The sequence below is a fragment of the Cydia splendana genome, chromosome 3 (genome assembly GCF_910591565.1).
Source record: "Cydia splendana chromosome 3, ilCydSple1.2, whole genome shotgun sequence".
Taxonomy (NCBI): domain Eukaryota; kingdom Metazoa; phylum Arthropoda; class Insecta; order Lepidoptera; family Tortricidae; genus Cydia; species Cydia splendana.
Window position 1 is genome coordinate 4,001,635 of NC_085962.1, and position 10,638 is coordinate 4,012,272.

At 40.3% G+C, this 10,638-nt stretch overlaps 1 protein-coding gene across 1 annotated transcript; it reads right to left on the bottom strand.

Annotated features, from left to right (window-relative positions):
• Nucleotides 1-3,272: 3,272 nt before the first annotated feature.
• On the bottom strand, nt 3,273-7,173 carry LOC134806246 (acyl-CoA Delta-9 desaturase-like). Its single transcript, XM_063779475.1, has 4 exons — nt 6,951-7,173; nt 6,567-6,697; nt 5,047-5,252; nt 3,273-3,777 (listed from the first exon to the last, which is right to left on the bottom strand). The coding sequence occupies exons 1-4, from the start codon at nt 7,171-7,173 to the stop codon at nt 3,273-3,275; spliced, it is 1,065 nt and encodes a 354-aa protein (XP_063635545.1).
• Nucleotides 7,174-10,638: the final 3,465 nt, after the last annotated feature.

Here is a 10,638-nt window from a genome sequence, read left to right on the forward strand (position 1 = left end):
TTTTCTAAGTGCTTTAAAACTGGTGATTTTATTGTGCTGTAAAACAGTGAGTGTCACGACTTTTGTATCCCATTATTTTCAATGTGTACACCCGTCCACCCAACCTCACTTTTTCGCAGACCATTTCACATTTATTTATATTTCCCCATGCAGTAATGCCTCTTACTGTATAGAGAGTTATTACATAGTAAATTTACTGTGAACTTAAAACTTTAAGAACGCCTTGACTTTGGTCCTTATTTTTTCACTGATATGTGTTATATAAGTCGCATAACTCCGTCCTTTCGCAATTCAGTTTAGGTCCTAAACAGAATCGCAATAAGGACATCATGGTAAGGCCCCTGGTTAATATACACAAAATTGCCGGTCCCTTGAGATTTCAATTAGGTATCCACTGTATCCAGGTTTCATTTCATATCTTACAATTATAGAAGAGCTATAATATCGGATTTTTTAAGCAGAGTTTCAATTATAGAGGTCTTAGTTGCGGTGTGGTCAATTACAGAGGCAAAATTAAGAAAAATACTAAAATCTAAATTGCAATTATAGAGGTTCCAAAATTTCAATTATAGAGGCCTTTTGGTCTCAAGGGACCGGGACCGGACGGTTGGTTGCAATTATAGAGTGCAGGTGCCAATTAACCAGGTTTCACTGTAATAATATTATTATTCAGAGGAGAGAAGGCATTCACAATTTGTGACGGTACTTATTTAGCGTGCAATCATATAACAAAAAAATAAAAATTACAAACATTATTATTTTATTGCGCCTATTGTTTTACAAAACACAAAGCAATAAAATTAGAATTAAATACAATTGCATGACTATAATTATTACAATCAATAACATTAAATCATTCATAATTAGTATAATTACTTAGTAGTAGCAGCTATATATCGCTGCCCCAATATTACAGGGTTCTATGATACATTTTCAAGATAGTTGAAATTCGACTTAATGTCACTATGACAATGTTCAAATTTCAGTTCGATAAAAGTGAAACATAGAACCCTGTAATATTGGGGCAGCGATATTGTAGCAGTTTCGGGCCGGTTGGTCCAACCCTTGACGTCCAAAAATTTTTTTTGTAGATTCCTCACGTTGTGGGCTATCAGAATATACATATGTTAGCCGATTTTTCTTAGTTTTCGAGTTATTAATTTTTTAACTATTACTTTTGTCACGAAATTCCGGGGTAGGTTTGGACCACCCTGTATAGAGACTACGTGCAAATCTCGAGTTCACAATAGTAAATCCATCAGTACGGCTACCACGAGTTTCACACCGACATATTTGCTAACGTCTGCGTAACTTTACTTTCTATACAGATGTATAGAAAGTAAAGTTACTCGCACTAATATGCCAGTACTAGGGAATGCAATACCGGGATACCGGGAACCCGGTATTTCGGGATACTGGTATCCCGGTATTGCATTATATTTCCTAGCATGCAATTTGCGGGATTAATCCCGCATGTAATTTAAGCGGGATCCCGCGGGATTTGCGGGATTGAGGAGCGACGTGGACGTGTTAAAACAAGTAACAAGTGCGTGGTCACGCCCCTACTGGCGAAAGTTCTTCACGAAGCCTAGACGCGTCTGTGGAGGAAGGGGATAAGGACACGAAAGGAAATTTCGTCGGATTATGTCTATTTTTTGGTAGATTGAACTTGTAATTGTAATACCTAACGATCTTACGTAACGAATATTTGCTTTTGATACATTTTTCAAAAATAAACATTTATTTATTTATTTATTTATTTCCTAGCCTATTTCAGTGTCCGACTGCTGAGCAAATGCCTCTCCCCTTAATTTCATTTATTTATATGGTTCGAGCAACACCGGCTTCCGACACATCGGAAGGGAGGGGCCCAAGCGATATCTCACCGTACAAATCTTTCTGCCATTTTTCGCGGGGGGAAAGGTGCACACAGTCGCACTTCTCACACACTTACATACAAAATCCAATCTGTAATGACGACATAAATACATAGAAAATGACACACGTCAAAGACAAATCTCGCAAACCTCGATCTCTTTTTGTGTACGGACGAGTGACAAGTGTCACAACACGCACACTAACACATTTTCGTTGAAGTATGTTATTGTATTCTGAGAGATGAGAAGTCGGATTTGTCGCTCGACCGATCCGCAATTTGTACTGAGCGAGCAAAATCGATAAATCCAACAATTACATGAGACTAAAATATAATAATTGTGTTTGAATGTAATTAAACGTATGATATGTAAAACTAAATATTACATGTGAAATGTAACACTTTCTTTTTGTAAATTTGATGTCCCCGACCGCTTTTTATAACAAAAAACCGAGCAAACGGGCATTTTTGTGCAGCAGTGTTCACGCGCGCGTCTGGACTCGGTCTAGTGAAAAATCCAAGTGCAACTAGTTTTATTACCCGCGCTAGATTAGATTGACGCGCTAATCTTATACCTCGGCAGAGGGGAAATAGTGCGAATGCCGCCTCCCTTCCGTGTTGCTCGAAGTTTATATGCATAAATATTTTTACACAATACAGTATTGGCGGATTTAAAGAGTTTCAAAGTACTAGGAATCTTACGCTGGGTGTGGAAGTATTTTTTTGAAAAATGCAAGTCGTGTAAAGCAATAAAAAAAACCACACGGGTATTTTATACCGCCCGTAGACAATACTAGTAGTAGTAAATAAATTGTATCATGATTTGACCTGACAATATTGGAAATATATGAATATTTCTAAATTTTGTTTTAAATTAAACCTTTAATTCAAGTACCAAACCGTAAAATTACATCTCGTAAGATAGTATCTTGAGGGATCTCGCAAATACCGGGAGCCAGCGGGACTGAGAATAAAAATCCCGCTGAATACCGGGATTGAATTCCTCATGCGGGATTGCATTCCCTAGCCAGTACCCGATATTCATAGAAAGTAAGGTTACGCACACGCTACATCAAAAACCTCCTACATACTGCCTCCTAGCCTAAACTGTATATAGTGACCCTGCGTACAAAGCAGGACGTCACGGGTTCGAATCCTGGTAAGGTCATTTGTTTGTGTGTTGTCAATCATTGTCAAAATAATTATTTTAAACTGAGAACAGATTTTATCGATTGCTCTTTTGGAGAAAATAAAACAAAAGTTTGTAAAATACATAAAACTATTTCATTTGATGCATTCTCATACATTTCTTCAGTCTACATGTATTGTATGAACCAGGTACAAAAATTTATTTACAAATCCTAAAGTAGATTGCATTCGAAGAGAAGTATTATATTTAATCATGTTTAGGGTATAATCTTACAGCTGTTGCCACCTCTTCTTTAGTTTGGTCCTTGTCACCCCATCCCCAAATTTGGTGCGATCCATCTCCAGTACGCATAACACGCTTCCGAATGACGTCATCAGAGATGGTCTTCAGGTCATAAGCCCAGCCAATTTTCGCGAAGAATTCTATGAACGCCGTAGTCAACGTAAACATGCCATCGCCAAGTTCTGACGTCCTATAATCCCAAGGAAAGGCGTGATGGTAGTTATGGTTGTTTTCTCCAAATAATATCGGAGAGAGAAAACTAATTTCTGTAGACATCATGGTTTTGTCGTAGGGCCTGTACCCCCATTTGTGGAGAGCGGAGTTGGTCAAAGCAACGGCGTTGTATGTGCAGAAGTGGCGGAACAACACGGGCACGAAGAAGGCGTTTGTCCAGGTCTCGTTCCAGAAGTAGACCGGGGTAACAGTGGGGAGGGTGAAGCAAATAATCGGGACTAGTATTGCGTAATATCTGGAACAATTTGGAAACTTACAGTGCAAATTAAAACGTACACTGACATCAGAATTATATTAACGTGCGTCTCGCTCGCGCCAATACCAGGCGTGGCTCACTCCGCAATTTCGTCGCGTCGCAACAAGTAGCTACAAGTACATCCGTCCCACACCAATTTTGGTGGCTAGCCATAGGCCGCGCGTGGCGCTTGCGCCACCTAGCGGTCATATATAGGGGATGCAGTACCGGTCCCGGTACCAAGAATTTCATTTCATTCGGCCATGCCCAGAACCGGGATTCCCGGTTCTTCCCGGTTCTCAAGGCATCTTTTGATAACTTTTAAGAAGTTTTTGTGTTAGCGTACAATCTTTATGAATGACTTATTTTCATATAAATAATTGCATAAGAATTAATAAATGACTTATTTTAATAAAAACAATAACAATTAATTGGCGTTCCAACCTATTTTACGAAATTAACCGGCACACTGCCTCCGCCTGGACCGAGCCACACGGCTGTAGCGTATAGTCGATGCACTCAGTCAGCACTATGACGACACGGCCTGCCTGCACGGATGCCTACTTTACTAGGTTAGTTTGTCGGGTTATTTGGGTCCCCCGTTTCATAGCACCATTATTAAATGTCACTTAATATCCCGAGCTAAAGTACTAAACATTACTACTTTTGAAATGGGAATAAATAGTCATATGATGAGAACCGGGAAGTACCGGTACCGGGTCTTCAGTACCGGTTCTTTTGACACTATAAAATTCTCGGGAATTCCCGGGAATTTTAGAATCGGGAATCCCCGGGAGCATGCCCTAGTCATATATGTCCTAATCGTAATAGACGCGTTGTGTTTGAGAGTGAATCTTCTGTACCTAGTACTATTATTTATTCTGTGCCAATACGTGTACGGACAAGTACAAGCGAAATGCACGATAACTGTTAAATCTCATTTTAATGTCAGTGTAGGTACGTTGGAATTGGCCTATTAATTGGTCACGGAGTTGAAAGAGGCGATGAAGAGAGCAACGAAACTAGACACTTCGTTTGCTATACAATCCTTGTATAGCAATCCTTGTATTTTTCCTCTAAAGGGGCTGATTAACAGTCCGCCGGACGATATCGGCCTGTCAGTTAAACGCAAAATTTGACAGCTCCGAATAACTGACAGGCTGATATCGTCCGGGAACTGTTAATCAGTGGGCCCCTTAATTGAAGTAGCTGCTTTACTATTACTCGTACATTCAATAACAGCGTGAGAAAGTCGTTCCTGCTACTCACTTTCGCTGGAAGTGCAATATGGGGTTAGATTCAACGTCACTAAGGTCCATCCTCTTGCTCTTGCGTTCGAACTCCGGATGTTTCTCCATCATCAGCCAGCCCATGTGGGAGAAGAAGAATCCTCGCGTGGCATTGTACGGATCGGCGTCCGTGTCCACGTATTTGTGGTGCATGCGGTGGTCGTGCACCCAAGATATCACAGAGTACTAAAAACACACACAAAAGTCAGAAAGATTAATAACTACATAAATTTGGACATTGTGGTTTAGCGTTGTTTGAAAGAGCAAAGGGTTTCGGCAAATGGTTAGACCGAATGACGAGATTTTGGAAACGGGTGAGAGGGTTAGGTATTCTACATAAATCTCATTCCCCTGCCTGGCCATACCTATTCGCAAATTCCCAGGAAATTCCGCTATTAGCATCTAATTTTTGGTGACTGTGTAACTCGAGCCAAGTTCTATCTACAACCATATCAGCTAACCCCCTTATTCATAAACGCGCTATAAACCTCAATTAGCTAATAATAATCGTTTGTCTTTATCTGTAATTTTGACTTATGTATTTGTAAGAAAGGGATAAAACATAATTTTCTCAAAAATGGACGGCAAAGTCGACTTTGCCGTTTAAAAAATAGGTCGCGAAGCGCGTAGTTTATGGTCAGTCAAAAATTAAAAAGTTAAAAACATTGCAGTCGCGATTTTGGGACTGCAATGTTGCATACAAATTCCATTATTTGTCGAGTTCCAAACTTTTTAAAAGATGAAATGGCCATATCAAATGAAGGCACAGGCCCATTAAACAGCCAAACAGATGATTAGTACCGCGACTATTTAGCTGTCTCAAATAGGTTGGCGTATTTTCGGCAGAAAAATACACTTCTATTTTTTTATGAAAAAAATAAAAAGGCGGCAAAGCTAATTTTTTCAATTGTTTCTACTTTTTTCTGTGAAAATATATACGTAAGAACGTTGCTTTTGTAAAATATTTCTATGATATTTATATTTCTTGCACCATTTTTGAGAAAAGCACTATATATGACTCGGCTGGAAGGCTACTTGCTGGCTTCGGATTCAATTAAACGGACTCCCAGGGTCGTCCGTTTAAAACGAATCCTCAGCCTGCAAGTAGCTGCTTCCGAGCCTCGACAATAATGTACTATTAACTAAATCAGGCCCGTAAAGTTTTATGAATAAGGGGGTAAACCTGGACATATGCCGACATTGGTCGGAACAATTACCACCTGGCTACAAAGAACTATGGCCTGATGGGCCAGCCCCAGCCCATTTGTAGCCGGCCGGCTTTGTAGTCGGCTGTTGTAAACAGAACATGACCAGATGGGGCCACTCTACTCAAAGCGCCATGTAACACAGCACCATGGACGGCGCACTTGTTGCCATGCCCCGCGTGCCCGTACTCCCGCTCGGAATCTGATCTGAGGGACGCGACGGTCAGGGCGGTCAGCACCGCTGCTTTCAGGGCATCCACTGGGAACCTCAACACAAAAGAAGAAGAAGACTTACCTGGAGAGAACTAGTTTGCAAGATCATAAGGATGAGTTGAAGAGGCCATTTAGCCTTGTAGGCCCTGTGGCACCAGAGCCTGTGGGCTCCCGCTATTGCACCCATTATCGACGCCACATACAAGAAGATGGCTGTGGAATAAAATACGAGTAGGTAAATATACATACAGTGAAACCCGTTAATCGTATTTACCGCGTTATAACCTTTTTTCGCTGGTCCCTCCAACTTGTCTAAAATAAATGGCATCGTAGTTTCCAATTTATAATCTCGTAATACCCGTTACCCTGTGGTTACGGAACCCTTAAAACGACTCCACGGGAATTGTGCCACGAGCGACTCAACTGTACAGCGGGCATGTTGACAAAATATAGGAATGCATCTTACTGAATATACTCGTTTGCCATTTTGCCGACACCAGGAACAGGTAGCCTCCATACAGCCCGGCTGTGTACAGCAGTGCGCCGTAGAGGAGGATATGCTTCACGTATCTGTTGTCCCACTCTTCGTCTCCGGCTTGCTGGATCGGAGTCTTCGCCAGGGCCGCGTCCTCCGTCTCCGCGTCATGCTCGAAAAGCACACCATTCGCGTCCGTCTCTTGAGGTGCCATTCTGTCTAGTCTTGACTTAGAATCTGTGACAAAAAACCGTATATTCATCATATGTTTGATAATCTTCGACCCTTCTTGTATAAGACAATTGGAAATGGAAATGGTCGCCGTATTAAGCAGAATGGAAGCTATCAGTGAGGAAATGGGTTTGCTAATGCAATTGTTGTTAGGTGGAATAAATTAAACAGATAATAACATTGATAGTAATATTTTTATATTTTTTTTAAAACTCAAAATAGTTTGGCCCAACCTGTATAAAGAATTCTTCGTCATTCACTAGAACCTAGCTAACTAGGTAACTGTTCATTCACTGGTACACTCACTCTTTACCGTTGGCTGGGAAAGGCTCTCTTTGTACTTCAAAAACTTATAAGAAAGTTATATTTTATACACATGTGAGGCAAAGTAATCTGATGCTAATTTTGAGTTGTTTATTCATGTTGTTTGATATAATTGACTTAGAAATGCTGATTTAGAATGATAAATATTTAATAAGATTCATTTTGAATTGATTTTGTTTGATATTTTACAGTCAGTAGGTATTTTCCTTGAGTTAGTGGTAAAAAATTTTGTGTTTCTCTCGTGGCTCAATGTTGGAGTCTTTCGCTTGCTCGGGTATCAATTTTACCCCGAGAGGTTAAACAACAACTTTGCCCGCTTGTGACACAAATAACTATAGTTCACCAGGATACGCTAACTCAACTTCCTCGTTATATTTGATCGCACTTACCATTCAGTGCAGGTCTCTAAAATGCACTAAGAACTACCTACTTTGTCCATCGCCTTATATACACTGCTCACTAGGAGGGATTTCTTAGCGCATTTGAACGACACAAACACATACGAACGTCACAAATATGCGTAGACATATACAGTAGCGGCCAAAAAATCTATAAACTGCTATTTTTTGCCGGCATTCACTCGAAAATTCATGAAATTTCTGCCCGATTCGAACTTTAAGATACGTCGATCAATAGATCTAGAAACGATATGGATTAGATGTGTGAGTGTCAAAAGTGACGTTTTTTGTTTGAAGAAACGTCACATTTGACACTGATCAATATCGTTTCTAGATCTATTAATTGACGTAGGTATCTTAAAGTTCGAATCGGGCTGTATATATGTCATAATTTTTATTTTTTAGCAAGCAGAAACGTTTGCGAACGATGCTATTAAGGTCAGAATAAAAAAAGTGGAAAAATTAGGTACTGTATTTTCGCTTTCTTCTTTTTGTCTTGCTTTTGGCGCTGGAGTATCGATCCAGAGGCCGTGAGTTCAAGTCCCACCCAAGACAGTAATATTTTCACTTTTAAATTATATAGGTATATATACCATGTAAACAATGATTATATTACCATCATGACCGTATACAGGGTGGCTAAAAAATAAGTGCATACGCGCAGCGCACACCGACGAGGGAAAATCCCCCTCAATACCGCGAGCGCTGGCGGCCGGCGCACCAGGGAGCCAGCCGTATTCGAACAATGAGATACGTCAAATACTAGATATTGAAACGATATGGATTGGATATGTCAGTGTCAAACAAGTGTCAAAAGTGACGTTTTAGTTTGAAGAAACGTCAATGTTGACACTTGTTTAACACTGACGATCCATATCGTTTCAATATCTAGTATTTGACGTATCTCATTGTTCGAATACGGCTGAGCACTTCGGCGCATGCCGGGGGATGCCGCGACATGCCGCCGCCTACCGCCGTGTATACTCTATCAAAAGGGATTAGTGACTACGTTAACGAGTTCTCCTCCGTCACGGACAAGACATCCTCCAGACTGAGCATAGTAGCGCTACCCTCTGCCACAAGTATATACGGTAGTTTTACTCCATTTTCGAGTCAAAGTGTCTTTGTGTGACGCCCGGGTCTTTGAACGGACCAATCACGGCACGGGACTCGCTCACCTCGTCCCCCGCACCCCAGTATTTTTGGCAGCATCGGTTTCATGAAATAATTGCTCTAAACTCCGTCTAGAGGTTTCCTAGTCTAAGTCGTCCGCCGAGCTGCGACAAGCCTTCCCCTACATTTAAGACCCGGTACCCCGGCGCATTTCAGCACTTCGGCACATACCGGGGGATACCGCGGCATGCCGGCGCCTACCGCCGCGGTATCCTCTAACGTGCTCCGCGATGCCGCGGAGTAACAATCCTCCGTGATGCTCCGAGATCAGTCTCTGAGCATTCAAAGGACCCCGGACCTAAAGTATGGAAAATGTGATTTCAGTTAAATATCTTGAGATTTTGATATGTTATAGATTTCAGAGTCCTGCACAAAAGTCTCTAGGGGTGCTACCACTGTTTCCGAGTCCCTTTCAGAGTTTCGACTGATTTTGTACTAGATAACAAAGTATGTATTAGTACTTTCTTAACAACCCAACAATTTATTTAAACAATTAATATTAGATTAAGCTGGCCATTTAAAGCAATGTGCTGTTCGCGATAACACGCTAGTTTTATCTCCTGTGGGCAATAGTTAACAGCTTGTGGGCATGTAAGTAATGATTTTATCATAGTTCTTTAAATAAAAGGAGGACCTTTTCACGTGGATAAGGGTTAAATAAGAAAATTAACCTTTATAGCCCTTAACTCTTGTGTATCTCTACAGGAAAGACATAACACAGTGATCTGTTTGACCCGTATATTCAACTTTAAAGTACTAATACTTTGTTATCTAGTACAAAATCAGTCGAAACTCTGAAAGGGACTCGGAAACAGTGGTAGCACCCCTGGACACTTTTGTTCAAGACTCTGAAATCTATAACATAAATATCAAAATCTCAAGATATTTAACTGAAACTACATTTTGCATACTTTAGGTCCGGGGTCCTTTATACTTGAATGTAATTGAAATAGGGTATACATTGATAAATTTAAAGTAATCTGCGCTGCGCTCCGCCGGTTTGGTGGTAAAGGCCTGCTTTAGCCTCTGTGGTTTAACCTCCTAAGACCACGCGTACAATTTTTTGTACATATTCCTCAATCTATTTTACACTTTAATTATGTAAATAAGGGTTCCAAATTCAAAACAAACCAAACTATTTCTGGGTCTCAGGAAGTTCTTATATTCCATCATTACTTTACAATTTAGTACCCACCGGCACCGGGCTACCGCGAAAACTCGTGCAAACTAATTATTTTCAAAATAAACCCTAGCTTAATCGAATTGTCGTTTGTCCTTATATTGTACAGAAATTTCATTGAAATCGCTAGGGCCGTTTTTGAAAAATTGAAATTTCTCAAAAAAGGGTTGAAATTTTGCATACATAATGTAACAAATCAGATGACAATGCCATATTCTAATGACATGGAGCTGACCTGATGATGGAGACAGGAGGTGGCCATAGGAACTCCGTGATAAAAAAAAAAGAAAACTAATTTTATTTGGGGTTATTAGATTTTTTTTTTTTTAATATTATATGTTTTATTAATAAAACAGAGATTAAATAACAAAAT

What these genes read in the sequence shown, in the direction of transcription:
- LOC134806246 (XM_063779475.1), bottom strand. Translation starts at nt 7,173, where the DNA reads ATGGCACCTCAAGAGACGGACGCGAATGGTGTGCTTTTCGAGCATGAC. An exon ending in ATGGCAAACGAGTATATTCA is followed by an intron (nt 6,698 to 6,950) that starts GTAAGATGCATT and finishes TTTATTCCACAG; the next exon opens with CCATCTTCTTGTATGTGGCG. An exon ending in ATATTGCACTTCCAGCGAAA is followed by an intron (nt 3,778 to 5,046) that starts GTGAGTAGCAGG and finishes AAATTGTTCCAG; the next exon opens with ATATTACGCAATACTAGTCC.